The 19,470-nt window shown below is 38.9% G+C and overlaps 1 protein-coding gene across 3 annotated transcripts in view; it reads left to right on the top strand.

The window, feature by feature from the left end:
* The window catches only part of LOC132819696 (exportin-5), a 104,400-nt gene extending 84,930 nt beyond the window's left edge, over positions 1–19,470 (top strand). For 2 of the 3 annotated variants that reach the window (XM_060831358.1, XM_060831356.1), the window contains exons 26-32: positions 778–875; positions 6,841–6,894; positions 9,246–9,334; positions 9,537–9,644; positions 10,864–11,001; positions 15,901–16,065; positions 17,726–19,470. In XM_060831358.1, the coding sequence (XP_060687341.1) occupies positions 778–875; positions 6,841–6,894; positions 9,246–9,334; positions 9,537–9,644; positions 10,864–11,001; positions 15,901–16,065; positions 17,726–17,881 (808 nt within the window). In that variant the 3' untranslated portion in view covers positions 17,882–19,470. The remainder of the gene's footprint in view (positions 1–777; positions 876–6,840; positions 6,895–9,245; positions 9,335–9,536; positions 9,645–10,863; positions 11,002–15,900; positions 16,066–17,725) is intronic. The other variant, XM_060831357.1, reaches the window with a different exon arrangement.

Genomic DNA, 19,470 nt, shown 5'->3' with positions numbered 1-19,470 from the left:
AGATATTTTAATTCCAGAGATATAATTAAATTCAAATTCTACCATCTGCCATGAATGTCGGTCCCCAGGACATTACCTGACTCTCAGAATTAACAGTCCAGCGATAATACCACTGGGCTTCCCCGTGACATTTAGTCAGAGAAGAGTGTGAGAATTTTTCTTTTGTTCTGGCCAACATTTTAGTTTTTGCTGACCACCTAGACTCTTTCTTCCAATTACCAAATTCTTCCATCTTTCTCCCATTGCCACTTACGATTTGCACAAATTATGATTACCTTTGTTTAATATATACTTTAGTTGAACATTTTTTTGACAACCTGAATTCATGTAAGTCACTTTTCATATAAGCAAATGATTATTCCTTTAAATTGTGACATTAATATTTTTATGCTTTAATTGCCTGGTAAATCAAGGTGGTTAAAAAAAAATTATTCAGGATTTATTTTTCACTTCAGTTTTAAATTGAGTATGTTTTATTGATGAGCTGATTCACAAAGATGAATACAATTAGAGTAAATAAATAAAATCAGAATTTGCTGATCTGGTAGCATCTGTGGAGAGGAAGCAGAGTTAACACTGAGGATCCAGTGACCCATCTTCGGAAGTGGACCTGCAACATTAGCTCTGCTTTTCTTTCACAGATGTTGCCGGACCTGCTGAGCTTTTCCAGCGTCTGCTGTTTTGTTTTGTTTAGAATCAACTACACATTGCCTTAAAGTAATATAAATTACACTCCTTCTGCTCTTGTTGTGAGGATTATAATATGTTTATTTTTAGGGCTGAAAGTGGTGCTCCTGAGGAGAATCCTGAATCCCAAGAAATGCTGGATGAGCAACTGACTCGACTTCTCACACGTGAATCTATTGATCTAATGAGTATGGAGAATAAAAACTATTCATTTAGTTAATAATTTATTATATAAACTGGAAATAGGTTTTGTTTTGAAAAAATCTATTTGGACAAATAAATCTGTGTATTACCAATTTGAAATTTCCTTCAACGATTAAAGCTGTAATATTTTTTGAAAAAGCTTTCATTGCAGAAGTATGCAATTATATCATGTGTTCTACAATGCCTGGCCATATAGAAGAACCATAACTGTTGACTTTGAATAATGAACAGCTAAAGTAAATTCCAAAATTCTGAACATTTTTGCTTTGCAAAATAATCTAACCCTTTTATTTTGGCCAAAAAGTTTTTTGAGCATTATAATCAAATTTCATAATTAAATAGTGGTGCATAATGACTAATAAGCAATAAATGACCATTTTCTGTCTTTCATTCAAGTGAAACAACACAAATTTTGGTTCTTGGGCCACTTTGAGTTCCTTCTCTTTGATTTCTTTTTACTGCCATTGTTCTTTTTTAGTAGCTTTCTCTTGCCCACTACCCATTCCTTTCCATAAGACCATAAGACATAGGGGTGGAAGTAAGGCCATTCGGCCCATCAAGTCCACTCCACCATTCAATCATGGCTGATGGGCATTTCAACTCCATTGTTGTGGTTCTGTTCGCCGAGCTGGAAGTTTTTGCTGCAAACGTTTTGTTCCCTGGCTAGGGAACGTCATCAGTGCTATTGGAGCCTCCTGTGAAGCGCTGCTTTGATGTTTCTTCCGGCATTTATAGTGGCTTGTTCTTGCCGCTTCCGGGTGTCAGTTTCAGCTGTAGTAGTTTGTATATGGGGTCCAGGTCTATGTGTCTGTTAATGGAGTTTGTGGATGAATGCCATGCCTCTAGGAATTCCCTGGCTGTTTTCTGTCTGGCTTGTCCTATGATGGTAGTGTTTTCCCAGTCAAATTCATGTTCCTGGTTGTCTGAGTGTATGGCTACTAGGGATAGCTGGTCGTGTCGTTTTGTGGCTAGCTGATGTTCATGGATGCGGATTGTTAGCTGTCTTCCTGTTTGTCCTATATAGTGTTTTGTGCAGTCCTTGCATGGTATTTTGTAAACTACGTTAGTTTGGCTCGTGCTGGCTATTGGGTCCTTTGTTCTAGTGAGTTGTCTGAGTGTGGAAGTTGGCTTCTGTGCTGTTATGTGTCCTAAGGATCGCAGTAGTCTGGCTGTCAGTTCTGAGACGCTCCTGACGTATGGTAGTGTGGCTAGTCCTTTTGGTTGTGGTATGTCCTCGTTCCGTGGTCTATCTCTTAGGCATCTGGTGATAAAGTTGCGTGGGTATCCGTTTTTGGCGAATACCTTGTATAGGTGTTCCTCTTCCTCTTTTCGCAGTTCTGGTGTACTGCAGTGTGTTGTGGCTCTTTTGAATAGTGTCCTGATGCAGCTTCGTTTGTGTGTGTTGGGGTGGTTGCTTTCATAGTTTAGGACTTGGTCTGTGTGTGTTGGTTTCCTGTGTACCCTTGTGGTGAATTCTCCGTTGGGTGTTCTCTCTACTAACACGTCTAGGAATGGGAGTTGGCTATCCTTTTCCTCTTCTCTCGTGAATCGTATTCCTGGGAGAGTGGCGTTGATGATTCGGTGTGTTTTTTCTATTTCTGTGTTTTTGATGATTACAAAGGTGTCATCGACGTATCTGATCCAGAGTTTGGGTTGGATTTGTGGTAGGGCTGTATGTTCTAGCCTTTGCATAACTGCCTCTGCTATGAGTCCCGAGATTGGTGATCCCATGGGTGTTCCGTTGATTTGTTCGTATATCTGATTGTTGAATGTAAACTGTGTGGTGAGGCACAGGTCCAGTAGTTTAAGTATGCCGTCCTTGTTGATAGGTTCGGCCTCCTGTGTTCTGTTCTGTATGTCCAGTAGGTTGGCTATTGTTTCTCTGGCTAGGGTTTTGTCAATTGATGTGAACAGTGCCGTCACGTCGAATGATACCATGGTTTCTTCTTTGTCTATGTGTGTATTCCTGATGATGTCCAAGAATTCCTGTGTTGATTGTATGGAGTGTTTGGAACGGCTGACTAGGTGTTTCAGTTTTTGTTGTAGTTCTTTGGCCAGTTTGTATGCTGGTGTCCCTGGTAGTGATACTATGGGTCTGAGTGGGATGTCTGGTTTGTGTACTTTGGGTAGTCCGTAGAATCTGGGGGTGTTGTTGCTTTCAGGTTTCATTCTTTGCTGGTCCGCTTTGGTTATCTGTCCATTTTTTTTGTAGATTCCTTAGTGTGTTGATTATTCTATTGGTGAGTTGTGGTGTGGGGTCGGAATCCTTCATTTGGTAGGTGTTGGTGTCTGCGAGTAGTTGTTGTGCTTTATTGATGTAGTCTGATTTATCTAAGATGACCGTCATTCTGCCTTTATCTGCCGGTAGTATGATTATGTTCTTGTCATTTTTCAGTGCTTTCAGTGCTTCCCTCTCCTTGATGTTGAGGTTATGTGTATGTCGTTTTCTTATCATCATAGGTACGACCGTTTGTCTCACTGTTTGTTGTGTCTCTTCTGTCAGTCCATTGTTCCTGAGTGTGCATTCTAGTGCTGCTAGGAAGTCTGCTGTGTTGGCATCCCTGCGGTTGTATTTGAGTCCCTTGGCCAGTATAGTTCTTTCCGTGTCTGTGAGCTGTCTGTGGGAGAGGTTTTTAACCCAGGTGTGTGTTGTAGTATCCTCCTGTTTGTGGGTTAGTTTGTCCATTTTTTCTTTTAGTGCCGTTTTTTTGCAAAGTGTTGTCCTGTTCTGTCCTATAGTGATAGCCTGTTCTATGGTCCGGGTCCATTCCTGATTAGTGGTTAGAACATACAGCCCTACCACAAATCCAACCCAAACTCTGGATCAGATATGTCGATGACACCTTTGTAATCATCAAAAACACAGAAATAGAAAAAACACACCGAATCATCAACGCCACACTCCCAGGAATACGATTCACGAGAGAAGAGGAAAAGGATAGCCAACTCCCATTCCTAGACGTGTTAGTAGAGAGAACACCCAACGGAGAATTCACCACAAGGGTACACAGGAAACCAACACACACAGACCAAGTCCTAAACTATGAAAGCAACCACCCCAACACCCACAAACGAAGCTGCATCAGGACACTATTCAAAAGAGCCACAACACACTGCAGTACACCAGAACTGCGAAAAGAGGAAGAGGAACACCTATACAAGGTATTCGCCAAAAACGGATACCCACGCAACTTTATCACCAGATGCCTAAGAGATAGACCACGGAACGAGGACATGCCACAACCAAAAGGACTAGCCACACTACCATACGTCAGGAGCGTCTCAGAACTGACAGCCAGACTACTGCGATCCTTAGGACACATAACAGCACAGAAGCCAACTTCCACACTCAGACAACTCACTAGAACAAAGGACCCAATAGCCAGCACGAGCCAAACTAACGTAGTTTACAAAATACCATGCAAGGACTGCACAAAACACTATATAGGACAAACAGGAAGACAGCTAACAATCCGCATCCATGAACATCAGCTAGCCACAAAACGACACGACCAGCTATCCCTAGTAGCCATACACTCAGACAACCAGGAACATGAATTTGACTGGGAAAACACTACCATCATAGGACAAGCCAGACAGAAAACAGCCAGGGAATTCCTAGAGGCATGGCATTCATCCACAAACTCCATTAACAGACACATAGACCTGGACCCCATATACAAACCACTACAGCTGAAACTGACACCCGGAAACGGCAAGAACATCCATCAACAGACACATCGACCTGGACCCCACATACAAACTACTACAGCTGAAACTGACACCCGGAATCGGCAAGAACAAACCACTATAACACCGGAAGAAACATCAAAGCAGCGCTTCACAGGAGGCTCCAATAGCACTGATGATGTTCCCTAGCCAGGGAACGAAACGTTTGCAGCAAAAACTTCCAGCTCGGCGAACAGAACCACAACAACGGACACCCGAGCTACAAATCTTCAACCAGACTTTAATAATTTCAACTCCACTTACCCGCATTCTCCCCGTAGCCCTTAATTCCTCGAGACATCAAGAATCTATCAATCTCTGCCTTGAAGACATTTAGCGTCCTGGCCTCCACTGCACTCTGCGGCAATGAATTCCACAGGCCCACCACCCTCTGGCTGAAGAAATGTCTCCGCATTTCTGTTCTGAATTGACTCCCTGTAATTTTAAGGCTGTGTCCACGGGTCCTAGTCTCCTCGCCTCACAGAAAAACTTTCCTAGCGTCCACCCTTTCCAAGCCATGTATTATCTTGTAAGTTTCTATTAGGTCTCCCCTTACTCTTCTAAATTCCAATGAATACAATCCCAGGATCCTCAGCCTGTATGTTCCTTGTATGTTAGACCAACCATTCCAGGGATTATCCGTGTGAATCTCCGCTGACAAGTTCCAGTGCCAGTATGTCCTTCCTGAGGTGTGGGGACCAAAACTGGACACAGTACTCCAAATGGGGTCTAACCAGAGCTTTATAAAGTCTCAGTAGCACAATGGTGCTTTTATATTCCAACCCTCTTGAAATAAGTGACAACATTGCATTTGCTTTCTTAATCACGGACTCAACCTGCATGTTTACCTTTAGAGAATCCTCGACTAGCATTCCCAGGTCCCTTTGTGCTTTGGCTTTACGAAATTTCTCACCGTTTAGAAAGTAGTCTATGCTTTTATTCTTTTTGCCAAAGTGCAAGACCTCGCATTTGCTCACGTTGAATTCCATCAGCCATTTCCTGGACCACTCTCCCAAACTGTCTAGATCCTTCTGTAGCCTCCCCACTTCCTCAGTACTACCTGCCTGTCCACCTAACTTCGTATCATCTGCAAACTTCGCTAGAATGCCCCCAGTCCCTTCATCCAGATCATTAATATATAATGTGAACAGCTGTGGCCCCAACACTGAACCCTGCGGGACACCGCTGGTCACCAGCTGCCATTCCGAAGAAAACCTTTTATTCCAACTCTCTGCCTTATGTTAGACAGCCAATCCTCAATCCATCCCAGTAGCTCACCTCGAACACCATGGGCCCTCACCTTGCTCAGCAGCCTCCTGTGTGGCACCTTATCAAAGGCCTTTTGGAAGTCTAGATAGACCACATCCACTGGGTTTCCCTGGTCTAACCTACTTGTCACCTCTTCAAAGAATTCCAACAGGTTTGTCAGGCATGACCTCCCCTTACTAAATCCATGTTGACTTGTTCTAATCAGACTCTGCTCTTCTAAGAATTTAGAAACCTCATCCTTAATGATGGATTCTAGAATTTTACCAACAACCGAGGTTAGGCTAATTGGCCTATAATTTTCCATCTTTTGTCGTGATCCTTTCTTGAACAAGGGGGTTACAACAGCGATCTTCCAATCATCCGGGACTTTCCCTGACTCCAGTGACTCTTGAAAGATCACAACCAATGCCTCCGCTATTTCCTCAGCCACCTCTCTCAGAACTCTAGGATGTATCCCATCGGGGCCAGGAGATTTATCAATTTTAAGACATTTTAGCTTTTCTAGCACTATCTCTTTTGTAATGGCAACCATGCTCAACTCAGCCCCCTGACTCCCTTTAATTATTGGGATATTACTCATGTCTTCCACTGTGAAAACTGACGCAAAGTACTTGTTAAGTTCTCCTGCTATTTCCTTATCTCCCATCACTAGGCTTCCAGCATCAGTTTGAAGTGGCCCAGTGTCTACTTTTGCCTGTCGTTTGTTTCTTATGTATTGAAACAATCGTGTTGTTTTTCATTATCGGTCTGTCTGTCCGACTTTCATTTAGGTATAAAAATTTGTACACAGGAAGCTGAACAGCTGCTCCATCTTTACTGTTTTATACAGTTATTCAACTGAGCATTGTGGCCCTCACAATGCTTCCAATCAATTAGCACCCATGGCAGTTTTCTAATATTAATGCATTGAGCAGGTTGGTTTTGAATATTAAGTCTGTTTTTGTTTTGCAGCTGTTTGCTGTTGTGTTAAGAAGGGCCCTGAGTCCATATCAGGTGATATGGATGGTAAGTAAATGGGCAATGTTTCAGACTTTAGTCATGTAATGGTTGACCTTAAATGTTTCAAGTTAAAAGAAAATGTTCTGACTAAAACCAGTGGCCTAATGGAATAAAATATTTTTGAATCCAAGAATTGATATGCCACATATGTGTGGAGCAAGTACATCATGTCTTTGTCCCTATGTAGTTCAACACAAATCTCATGAAAAGAGCAGAGAAAACAAGAAGACTTTACATATTAAGGTTTTGAACATTTTGCATTTCTACAGATACAAAATATTTCACAAATGTTCTCGTGATTAAATATAGAATAAGTTGAGCATAAGTCATATCATCTGATGTGATTCTCTGCTACTACATACTACAAAGCTAGAACAAGATCTTTAAAAGTATAAACACAGTAAGGGGAGCAGCTTGATTGTCTTTTTGTATGGTTAGCATTACATTTGAACTCATTGCTACTAGACACTCCAATAAATTGATATGTTAATGAACCAAGTTCAGTTGAAAGCTAAGAAACTAAATACGGTTTCACTCTGCTGCATGTATCTTAGTAAGCTAGTAAAGTTGGTTTGCAAATTAGCCAACCTTGAAATTGGTAGATAAAATTAACATGTATAGTGGGCATGTTCATACAAAAGTGAATATCTCACTGTATGCAGTCACCGTTTTCTGTTACTGAAGCATCTAAACAAGACTGTATGCAATGCAGCTGACTTTATTTTAAACCAGTGGTTCTCAAACATTATCATCTTTGAATCACTAGGATGGAGATTTAGTACACTACGATGAGGTATGAATTGTTGAAAAACTAGCTGTGCAGCAAAGGAAGGAGTTTATTGTTTTCTTTTACGACTCCAATCTGTAAATATGAAGTTGATGATCAGTGCATCTGGTTAATGATTTTCACTGTACAACTTACAGAAGCAACCTCTTGCTTTAAGTGTTAATAATTTGGTAGTGACTGTTGCCCTTTCTTCCGAAAGACTTTATTTGTATTCTAACTTTGAATCCATTTCAAATAAGTGGAGTATGAAAACTAGGAAGTCTTGCTAAAGGTATAGAAGGGACTGGATCATAGCTGGAATATTGTGAGTAGTTTTGGTCCTTTTATTTAAGATATAATGGTCCAAAAATGAAGTCCAAAGAATTTTTTTTAAGGAAAGGTACGTATTCTTTGAGGTTGTATTCACTGAAGCATCGAAGAGTCAGAGGAGACCTTTTCAGAAACAGACAAGATTTGTAGGTATCTTGAAAGGGTTGTTGCACAGAAGTTGTTTCTACCTTGTGGGAGAGCTGAGGATCAGAGGCATAATCTCAGAGTAAGGGATCACCCTTTTAGGAGAGAGATAATAGAGATTTCTTCTCTGTGTGGGTAGTGAATCTGTGGAATTCATTATTGCAGAGGGTTGTTGAAGCTGAAAGATTAATTTTTAATAAACAAGGGAATGAAAGGTTATGGGGATAAGGCAAGGAGGAGTTGAGGATTATCAGATCAGTCATAATCTCATTGACTAGTGGAGTAGACTCAATGGGCCAAATGACTTAATTGTGCTTCTAAATCTAATGGTTTCTTCATGTTCCACGTCTTGATTGGGAGGAGAGGCCATAAAAACCTTCCTGACTGTTCTTAACCCATTTCAACAACTAGAGGAAGCCAAAGATTTGAGCTTTGCTAATCCATGCAATATGGATCTACCCCTGACCTTAGCTAACTACTGAGTTGAATGCATGCTCTTGAATAATTTTTATATATTCAGAAGAAAAAGTTGCCTGGCTGCTTCTATCACTGTCCTTCTAACTGTAAATGTGTTAGCAATGTATTTTACTCTATCATGAAAAATAGACATTACAGGCAAGGCCAGGTTTTGTTAGCCAGGCCCAATTGCCCTTGGATTGAATAGCTTGGTAAGGCATTTAAAAGAGAAGAGTGAACCATATTGTTGTTATATGTAGGTCAAACCAATGGCAGATTTGTTTCAGTAAAGGATATTAGTGAACCAGATGGATTTTTATGATGATCTGACATTTTCATGGTGACTGTTACTGAGACTAACTTTCAATTTGAGATTTTTTGTTTTATTAATTGAATAAAAAAATTCACTAGCTGCTGTGGTAGTTGTATTAACCCCGTTTCCCTGGGTTTTTGGATTATTAGTCAAGAGCTGTTAATACGATGTCAACATCCCTCTATATGTTGTGAAAACTTCAATGGTTGACAGTTTGTATCAAGCTTTAAGCGACCTTCCCATGGGCTTATAGTCATTGATTCCATTTGAACCTTGAGTGATGCAGTTTGTGTGTTTGCAATAGCATTTCATGTGAAAGTTGATTTTGTATATATGGGTCTTCTTAAGTAGATGACGAAATGATGAACACAAGTGATGGGCCACATGTTGGATCTGAAGAACTCACTGACCTTGGAAAATGTCTGCTCAAGTCTGAGGTAAACAGTTTGATTTACTGGATAAAACAATTTTAGTTGATAGCTTCATAAAGGAGAGGATTATTAGGCACAAGCCTTGATCCAAACATCTCTTTCAGTACATATTGATATTTTCACTTCTTGTTTGGTTCGAATGTGGATCAGAAACCAACTCTGAAGTGGAATGCTAATAGTTTTGACAGATCTCCTTTGTTCCTTCTAGGATATCTGTAAGGCACTGTTAGCAACTGCCTACAGTGCAATCACTTGGAGTGACACCATTACATGTCAGCGAGCAACACTCCAACTTTGCTGGCCATTGATCAAACAGGCAAGTATAGAAGTGGACCAAGAATAAATGTGAATGTTTTTGAGAGAATCTGAATTTCAGTGGTTTAAAGATGCACAGAATCTGCGCAGCCCATTGAAAACTATTCTGTTCCCCACTTACTCTGTAATCAGAACATTTTGAATTGAGCAAGTTCATTGTGTTTCCAAAAGAATATTTGAGTTGGATGATTTTACTATTGAGGGCTTTACAGCAAGCGGAGGTTTGGGGATAATTGGAGAATGATTATTAGTGGGATTCAGTCAGTTTCCCTGTTTTCACGCCTTCTTTTGGCTACTTGTGATACTATTATTTGATTGGACAACAATTTAGTATATACCAGAGTTTGTACTTGAGACTTTTCAGTTTAGGTCACTGAGCTGAGTTCGATAGATTTTGTTGATTAAAAAAAAACTAAGAAAGTATTTACAGTTTCAAGTTGGTTTAAGTAAGATTTTTTTTTGGATTGCTATTAGTTTAGATCCATTTAATATTGGTCTTAATGTATTACTGTTTGTTTGGCATGACTTTTCATGCACAGCTTATTTATCTTTGAAATCCTACTTATATTGTGTTTGGAAAATTATTTTAATATCTTGTTTTGTGGGACTAGCAATACAGACAGCTTTGCAATGTTGCAGAAATTATTCCTATGTATTGCAGGGGATTTTCTACAAGAGCTATATGCATTGTCTAATGATATCACTGTCATTTTATTTAATTTTATGCTTGCCATCATTAGCAAACCAAAGATTTATCTGTCTGTGTGCAACATACTCTACTAACCCTCCCAATACATTTAACAAAGGACTTCCACTCATTTTAAAAATCTTCCATGTCCAGTGTTTGGAAACCTTCTATTTAAAAGTTGGATCTTTCCCACTTATACCTAAATCACAGAGCTGTTTCATTCAATGAAATGTTTGTTTGGTTTGTAAAGGACTTAAATGTTTAAAGGAATAGTCCGACGTAGCTAAAACTATTCTTTTGTTGCTGTTGAACAATTCTTTTCCTCCAATTTTGTTTTTGGGAAGTTGAACATTGAATCTCTTGGATATTAAATGAAATTTTGGGTTGATCATTACATTTACACACCAGTTCTTTTGATTAAGTTGCAACTTGCTCATGTTTTATCCTGATGATCTTATTTAGCCAGGCACTATTCTTTCTTTGACTCAAATGTTTATGAAAACAAAATAAATTGATTAATCCTTGTATTCAGGTATTGTCTGCAACCCTGCATTCTGATGCAGCCAGTTGGTTCTTCATGAGCGTGCTTAGAGGGCTGCAAATGCATGGACAACATGAAGGATGCCTCGCAGCACTGGTCAATCTTGCTTTCATGATCTACGAGGCATTGGTAAATAGCGTCTCTGAATGGAGAAGTGTGTTATAAAAACGATTGATTCAAAGGCTCTCTGTTTGTATTTTCTATTTATTATGGGAAAGAAGAATGGCAGGATGACTTAGTGGTTAGCATTGCTGCCTCATAGCATCAGGGACCCAGGGTCAATTACAACCTCTTTGTCTGCCTTTGTGGACGTGTTTAGGTGGGTTTCCTCCAGGGCCCCGGTTTCCTCCCTTAGCCTAAAGATGTGCAGGTTAGGGTGGACTGGCCATACTAAATTGCCCCGTACTGTCCAGGGTGTCTAAGCTAGGTGGGTTAGCCATGGTGAATGTGGGGGTACTTGAGGGGGTGTGGCGCTCTTTGGAGCATGAGCACAGACCTAATGTGCCGTATGGCCTCTTTCTGCACTGTAGATATTCCATTATTTATATAATGTACATAAAAGCATGAGAAATTGAAGTAGGAGCTGATCATTTGGCCCTTCAGGCTTGCCTTACCATTCAACACATGGCTGAAGTGACCCAAGCCTCCCTTCCGTTTTGTACCAGCTCAGCATAGCCTTCCAGTATCTGATATTTCAATAATCTATCTGCCTCATCTTTAAATATGTTTGGTCGTTTGGCTTCCACACTTCTCTGGAGTAGGCTATTTCAGACATCTACTACCCACTGGAGAAGAAACTTCTGTATGTCAATTTTAAATAAGTCCTTTATTCTGTAACTATGTAGTTTGAGAAAACTGTAGCTTGAGATTCCTCCCCTGGTGGAAACATAATCTCAACATCTAAACTATCAAGCCATCTTCAGAATCTTTATCTTTCAAAAGATTGTACCTTATTCTTCTGAATTTTAAGTAATAAAGCTCTAACCTGTTTAGCTGTTCTTTATATGGTCATCTTCTTAGGAATCAGGCTAAGTGAATTTCTTTTAAATAGCATCCATTCCCAGTACATCCTTTTTTAAAAACTGGGACCAAAATTGTATACTGTATTCCAGGTACAGCCTTACTAAACCCTGTACAGATGTAACCACACTTCACTTTTTTTTAAACTCTAAACGCCTCCTTGTATTATTTTGGCATGATTCAAATTGCTGCCTTTAATTGCTTGCAACACCTGCATGCTAACCTTTTGTGATCCATGTACAAATGCATTCAAAATCCCCTATGCTGCACGATGTTGGAGTTTTTCTTCCATTTAAATGAAGTCCCCTATGCCTTTTGATTTTTCCTACCAAAATGCATGCATTCCCACCTTCCTATAGTAAACTCCAACTGCCATGCTTTTGTCTATTCACTCAACCAATCTAAATCCCCTTGCCGATTCCTTATGTTGGCTCCAATATGGCCTCCCACCTTTTTTTTATTGTCAGTAAATTGGAGGACATACTGTCTTGCCACCCCGGACAATGCATACACACATCATTAATACTGACTTGTAGAAAATTGAGGACTGATCCATGTGGCACTCTACCAGTTACATCTTTCCAACCTAAAAAAGACCTATTGGTTAACATACAAGACAGTCAGGACTAGTTCATAAATCTGTACCAATACATTACCTTCAATGCTATAAATATAGGAGTGTGGGGGTATGGTCCATGTTTTAAACAACACAGTCTTATATTAATTTAGCATCTTTTATGTAATAAAGTGTCTCAAACTGCTTCACTGGAGCATTGTAAAACAAAATGTAACTCCAAGCACTAGATATTAAGCTAGATGGTGAGTGGTTTGATCAAAGATGATTTCAAGGAGTGTACAAAAGGGATAAGTATGTTGTAGAGGTTAAGGAAGAGATTTAACTCACGTCTGTAATGTGATGGAATACAATTGCTTGAACAAGTTTTGAAGCAGAACTCAAAGCTGTCCAGAACAAAGCACCTACTTGATTAGCACTTTGTGTACCAGCTTAAACAATGATTCCTTCCACTGACCTCTGTCACCTAGAATAACAAGTACAGCAGATGCAGGGAATAGATTAGATTAGATTACATTACAGTGTGGAAACAGGCCCTTCCTGCAAATTACACTCCACACCTCTCACTATTCTGACTTGCAAATATCATGGGTCAAAATGCTATACAGTCTACCAGAATATACTGCAAGTTTACCTGCACCACAAAAGTTGCAACAACTGAAGAAAACAGGTAACCGTCATCTCAAGCAATTAAGGATGAGCAATAAATGCTGTCTTGGTGTACGGTGAGGTTGCTCTGTGCACCTTAAATCTTTCCAAATTTTCAGAGCTTTAATACTTTAATTATCTTGTAAATTTTTATATTTGAGATTTTTTTAGGGAGAAAGTGCTCCTTCCGTTAGCTCGGTCTTTTCTGTAAACATAGGGCTAAACAATTAATATTGCTCGTTAGCCTTTCCTTCTGTTGTCTTTGATCAAACATAGGACTTACCTAAGTGAAAAAAAATCTACATTTTATTTTGTTTTACTTTCGATTATGAACTGAATTGGGAAAAGGACAATTTTACAACAAACAACGAGGAAAGCAATCAGTACTTTTAAAAAGCAAGTTACTGAAACTCTTTGGAGTTGGAGTTGCTTTGCAAGCTGTGGGGAAGATCTAAGAAGAGATGGCCTAGCGCCAAGATGTGCATACAATGAGAGATTTGGCTGGGAATAGGTTGCTGATTGATTTGTAGAATGTGTAGTTGTGGGTGCCAAAAGTCACCAGCATGACAAAAATTGTCTCATTAGTTCCTGGGTTGCTCAACAGTATTTGGTTGTGAATGATAGTGAGAAGCCTTCAAACCTCTGGAAGGGAAAATGCTTAAAGCTAAAGAAAGCTAGTTTACTCACACCAGTTGTAAGTTGTTTCTTTTAAACAAAAGTCAGAAACTTTATAATTTATAAAACAGTTGCTCTGAGCCTTCCGTGAAGTGAAACAACCCGAGGAAAAGACAAGAGTTGAAGGACTTGGGGAAGAAAAAGGAATGCTCCATCAAATCTTTGATATTGGTGCCATTGAACTGTTTCCCCAGTATATTTTTTCCCCTCTCACCCACAATACCAATCCTTAGGTATACGTGGTATTGGAGTGTATTGGAATGGGGTTAAGGTTTTAAATAGTAAACTTATATGGCAACAATTTACTGTTGTTTTCCTATGGTTAGAATCTATTTGTAATAAATAGTTCTTGTGAAGTACAGAAACGTGGTCCATATTTTCTGTTCACCTGGATCAGAGAGATTGGTAAATTGGGGATCCTGCAAACCTTTGCGATGACTCCACGAATAGTGAGATTTGATTGCCTGCATGCTATTGTCATTTAAACCAATTGCCCGGTGTAGCACACTGGAAATGTGTATGAGGTAAAGGCTGTGTGTGCACTAATAGTCATACAAAAGCCTAAGTTGCAAGTCTTGCTCCGTATTTGGTCACTGGTGCTATGAGGCAGCAATACTAACCACTAAGTAATCCTGCCATCTTTCCAGTACGCTAATGTTGGACTTGTGTACTTGTGGCAACGCAAGTGGATAAGGTGGTAAAGGAGGCATATGCAATGCTGCTTTCATTGGTTAGGCATTGAAATAAAAGTTGGCAAGTAATGTTGCTGCTGTAAGAAACTTTAGTTAGGCCAGTTTTGGTGGTATCCTGTGCAGTTCTGGACACGTACAATAAGACAGATGTGGAGACTCTCAAGAGGGTGTAAAAGAGAATGTTACCTAGATAGGAATGTATTAGCTATAAGGGGACGTTAGTCAGACCTGAATTGCTTTCATATCAACATTGGAGGCTGAGTGGGCGGTACGGTGGCTCAGTGATTGCCTCACAGCACCAAGGACTGGGGAATGATTCCTGCCTCGGGTGACTGTCTGTGTGGAGTTTGTACATTCTCCCTTGTCTCCTGCTGAAACTTCATCCTTTTCCACATGTGGGTTTCGAGCCAACTCATTTCCTTCATTCTTTGTAAACGTCAGTGCATTTTCTTGCATTTAGGTTGTTTTGCTAACCTGCATTTGGCTATTGGTCTATCAGCAACTCCAATTTTAAAACTCCCTTGTAATTGTTCTCCAACTCTTCGTGTAATGCTGTCCTCTCTTTTTCTCTTTTCTCTTCCCCGCTCCCCCCCCCCCCCCCACCTCCCACATGCAAACAAAATTGTTTTGACTGTTGGCTTGTCTGCTCAACCTTGTTTATCCCCCTCTCTTTCTACCTTTTCAGATCCTCCTTAACATCACCTTTTCAATTAAGCTTTTGGCCACCTGTTTTTTTTCTTCTTCCTTTGACTCAGTGTCTTTATTTCTAATTAATACAACTAAATTAAATTGTTCTTTTGCATGTTAAGTGCACAGTGCAAGTAACACATTATATTTAGACCCAAATATATTTGTGTAGCTCCTTTCATATCCTCATGATATTCCAAATACTTTATAGCCAAATTAATTAGTCTAATAGAAACATGTTAGTCATGAAAAGTGAAAGAATGGTCTTTTTCTGGTGTTGACTGAGGGTTTACTTTAGGTCAGGACATCAAAGTTCCCTTGCTCTTCTTTGAACAATGGAAGGGGACTTTAATAATCACACATATGCTAAGGTATATTTGTTTATTCAGCGTTTCACGTGAAAGCTGGCACATCTGAGAGTTCAGCAGTCCCTCAGTAAGGCATTAAACTGTCTGCTGGGTTATGTGCTGAAGCCTTGTCAGAGGTTTATGGCATGACCTTTTAACTTGGGTTCAAGTCTCACCTGCTCCCTGATGTGTGAAAGAACACCCTGAGCAGGTTGCTTAAAATATTTATATATGTATGTGTGGGACATAATTATATTAAGGAAGTAAAATACCAGAGGGGAGACACTAAGCTTGGTGATGTTTTGTGGTATCCTAATGATGTTGATTTCCTTTATTTAAAAGTACTATAGGTGTTAAGTATTTTCTTTTTGAATTGAATTTGCAGAGACCACGATATCCTGATTTAAAAACAGTTATGCAGCAAGTTCCTCAAATCTCTGGAGATGCTTTAGACCAGTTTGATACAAAACTTCTGAACCCATCATCTCATAAAATGGGTGACAAAAGAAGAAAGGACCTCTTCAAGAAACTCTTGTCTGGTTGCATTGGGGTAAATTATGGTGTTTTCAAAAACTTAACTTCTTCAAATGTTACATATATTGTGGAAGCTTTGAGGAAGTTACAAAAAAGATTGAGGCCAGAGTAGTATATGTTGTTTACTTTAGAAAAGCCTTCAACAAGGATTGCATGGTTGATTAATTAGGAAAGTTAGGTCACATGGGATTCAGGGTGAGCTTCTCAATGGGATATATAATTGTCTTAATGACAGGAGAAAGAGGGTGATGATGAAGGACTGGAAGCCTGTCACCAGCAGTGTTCCACAGGGATCGGTTCTAGGTCCTCTTTGGTTTGTCATTTATTTAAATTATTTTGATGAAAATATAGAAGCCATGGTTAGTAAGTTTGCGGGTGACACAAAAATTGGTGACATGGTAAGCAGTGAAGAAGGTTTTAGAAGATTATAAACCGATCTTGATCAAATGAGCCAATGGGTTGAAAAATGGCAGATGGGAATTTAATCTGGATAAATGTGAGGTGTTACATTTTGGTCCAACAAACAAAGGTAGGGCTTATATAATTAATGGTTGGCCCTGGGGTAGTGCCAACCAGGGGTGCAAGTACATAATTCTTTAAAGTTTCCATCACACATAGGCAGGGTAGTAAAAAAAAAAGCATTTGGTATGCTTGCCTTCATTGCTCAGTCCTTTTGATATTTGAGGTTGTATAGGACATTGGTGAGGCTTCTTCTGGAGTACGGTGTTCAGATGTGGTCACCCAATTATAGGAAGGAAAGATGGAAAGGGTTAAAAAGAGATTTATCGGAATGTTGTAGGATATGGAACGTTTGAGTTATAAAGAAAGGCTGGGACTTTTCACTGGAGTGTAGGAGGTTGAGAGGCAAACTGATAGAAGTTTATAAAATAATGAGTATAGATGGAGTTAATGATAGTTGTTTTTTCCCTGGGATGGGAGATTTCAAGACTAGGGGGCAGATTTTTAAGGTAGAAGGAGAAATTTTCAAAAGATATGAGGGGCAAATTATTTACACAGTTTGCATGTGGAATGAACTTCCAGAGGAGGTGGTGAATGTTGATATAATTACAATGTTGAAAAGACATTTGGAAAAGTACATGAATAGGAAAGGTTTAGAGGGATACCAGCCAGGATCAGGCAGGTGGGACTAGTTTAGTTTGGGATTATGTTCGACATAGACTCATTGGACCAAAAGGTCTGTTTCTGTGCTGTATGACTCTAAGCAGTGATGTTTGAATTATATAGAAGGACTATTTGTACATTCTCCAAAGGAATACTAAATTGTTATGCATATGTTGTATTGAAGTACTGCTAGACTGGCAGCATTTGAGAGAAACAGTTGACACTGAGTGAGATATGACTCTTCAGAACGGTATTATTTCCAAAACTGTCAGTGACCACATATCTGTTGGAGAACTGCCCTCCACAGCTTCCAATCTCGTGGTACCCCAACCCTGCGCAGCCCTTTCATTCTTTTGAGGGATATGCTGATTTTAATTTATCCCTTCTAATTGTAGTTAAATTCCGTATTCTTGACTTTGTGTAGTACTTTGAGGTGAAATCAATAATCAGTTGTTTACAATTTTCCTTTTACAATTCTGCACACAAAAGTCTTCAATTTATTTAACTCTTGATCATTTGATTAAAGAATTTTTTTTTCCACTTGTACTTTTCAGAAGCCACTTGGGCAGAAATTCAAAAAAGAGGTGCATATCAAAAACTTGCCCACTCTTTTCAAGAAACCAAAACCACAGCCCACCACACCAATAGAAGAAACTAATGAAGACAATGTCCTAACCCCACTCTTTGACCCAAGAGCTCAGGACATGTGAAGAGTGACAGGCTCTGTTTGGCTTCCACTCATGCTTAATGGAATAAAATGGACCTTTTATGTTGATTTTTAAATTTGTAGTGTGTCTTTAGTTGTAAAGTGTTCAACAACATTAGCATAGTGGAAATTAGCATCAAATATCTACTTTAAAACGGCTGCTCACCTTAAAGAGAATACTTTCATGAAGCCAAGATAATAACTATAACAAATTGGTCGCCAGATGTTTCTGCTAGACACAATACCTAGTTAACTGCTGATGGTAAAAGTTATACCCCATAAAATTATTTCTGCCACCAATTCTTTTAGCCAACCTGCAGAACTTTGTAATGCATTCTATGGTGGAAAGAACTGCAAACTGTGGTAGTTCATTATGAAATGCCTTAAACTTTTCAGAAATTGAATTAATAAATTGAGTTTGCAGCAATCTGTTTATCCATGTGTTGTATACTGACAGTTTGTGCTCTCCGTACTAAAATAAATCAGAAGTATCCTTTTGAGGTTTTGTTAAAATATTTTGTATGCCATTGTTTAATATTAAATTTGACTGTCCAGGTTTGTGTATGAACGTTTATCTTCTAATGCATGTCAAGACAACCAGATCTTCATAACTGCATATGTTTTGATTTTTTAAAATCAGTCTGAGTCTAGACAGGTAAAATTTCAGAAGCAGAAAATGATGGGAACTAGTAACTTCATTTTAAAATTTGTTACCAAATTTCTCTGCATTTAGCATTAGCAACTCACTTTACACTTTGTGTGTTTTAAATGTAGATTTGGAAAATGAACTGGAAATTAACATTAAAGTGATGGTTGTTCCTGTTCCAAGAATTTTTGTGGAAGAGTCTTTTATAATAGTTGTAAGGTGGATGAACCATCTATAATTAAATGTTTTTCTTCCATTTTTATTTTCTCAGCTAATTTGATCAGCTCATTTATCTTTGTATCTTTTGTACCTTAGTAATAGGTGAAATGGCATCATTATGATATGAGTTATGTGACACTTGTGATGATATTTGTTTTGAAAATACAGTCTTACTCCAACTGGTTTGTAATTAATATAAACGTACCTAAATTTTCAATTAATCACCTTGTAATGCATTATAAAGTGAAGAACTTATTCTTCATAATGGAAGTAGATATTATTGAGAGCTGTATTAGAATAGAACTCTTTGTCTGACATAAAGCCCCTTACTGTTAACCCCAATGAAGACACTATTAAAGATATTCATGAAATGTTAACTTTTAACATCTTTTTAGTATAAAGCTGGTTGCCCACATTTTAAAATAACTGCCAACTCTTCAATGACAATGCACTAGCCATAAGTTCTGAAATTATTTCTGTGTATATCAACAGGTGGCATGTTAAGTTGATCAATTTTCATTTATACGTTACTGGTAGTTATATTGCATGTTTCCTTAATCGAACTTTAAATCTGGTAAAACTATTTAAAAGCGAAACTGCAGAATTCTGCTCATTTGACACAGTTGAGCACTATAAAAGGAAATATTACTTTATTTCAATTTTCTTTCCTCAAAGATTTTGTTGAGACTTGACACAGGAATGATATGAATTGGAGGAAATACTGTCAC

The sequence above is a fragment of the Hemiscyllium ocellatum genome, chromosome 10, assembly GCF_020745735.1.
Source record: "Hemiscyllium ocellatum isolate sHemOce1 chromosome 10, sHemOce1.pat.X.cur, whole genome shotgun sequence".
NCBI classification, from domain to species: domain Eukaryota; kingdom Metazoa; phylum Chordata; class Chondrichthyes; order Orectolobiformes; family Hemiscylliidae; genus Hemiscyllium; species Hemiscyllium ocellatum.
Note: the sequence above shows the minus strand (reverse complement) of the source record. Positions and strands in the feature narration are given on the sequence as shown.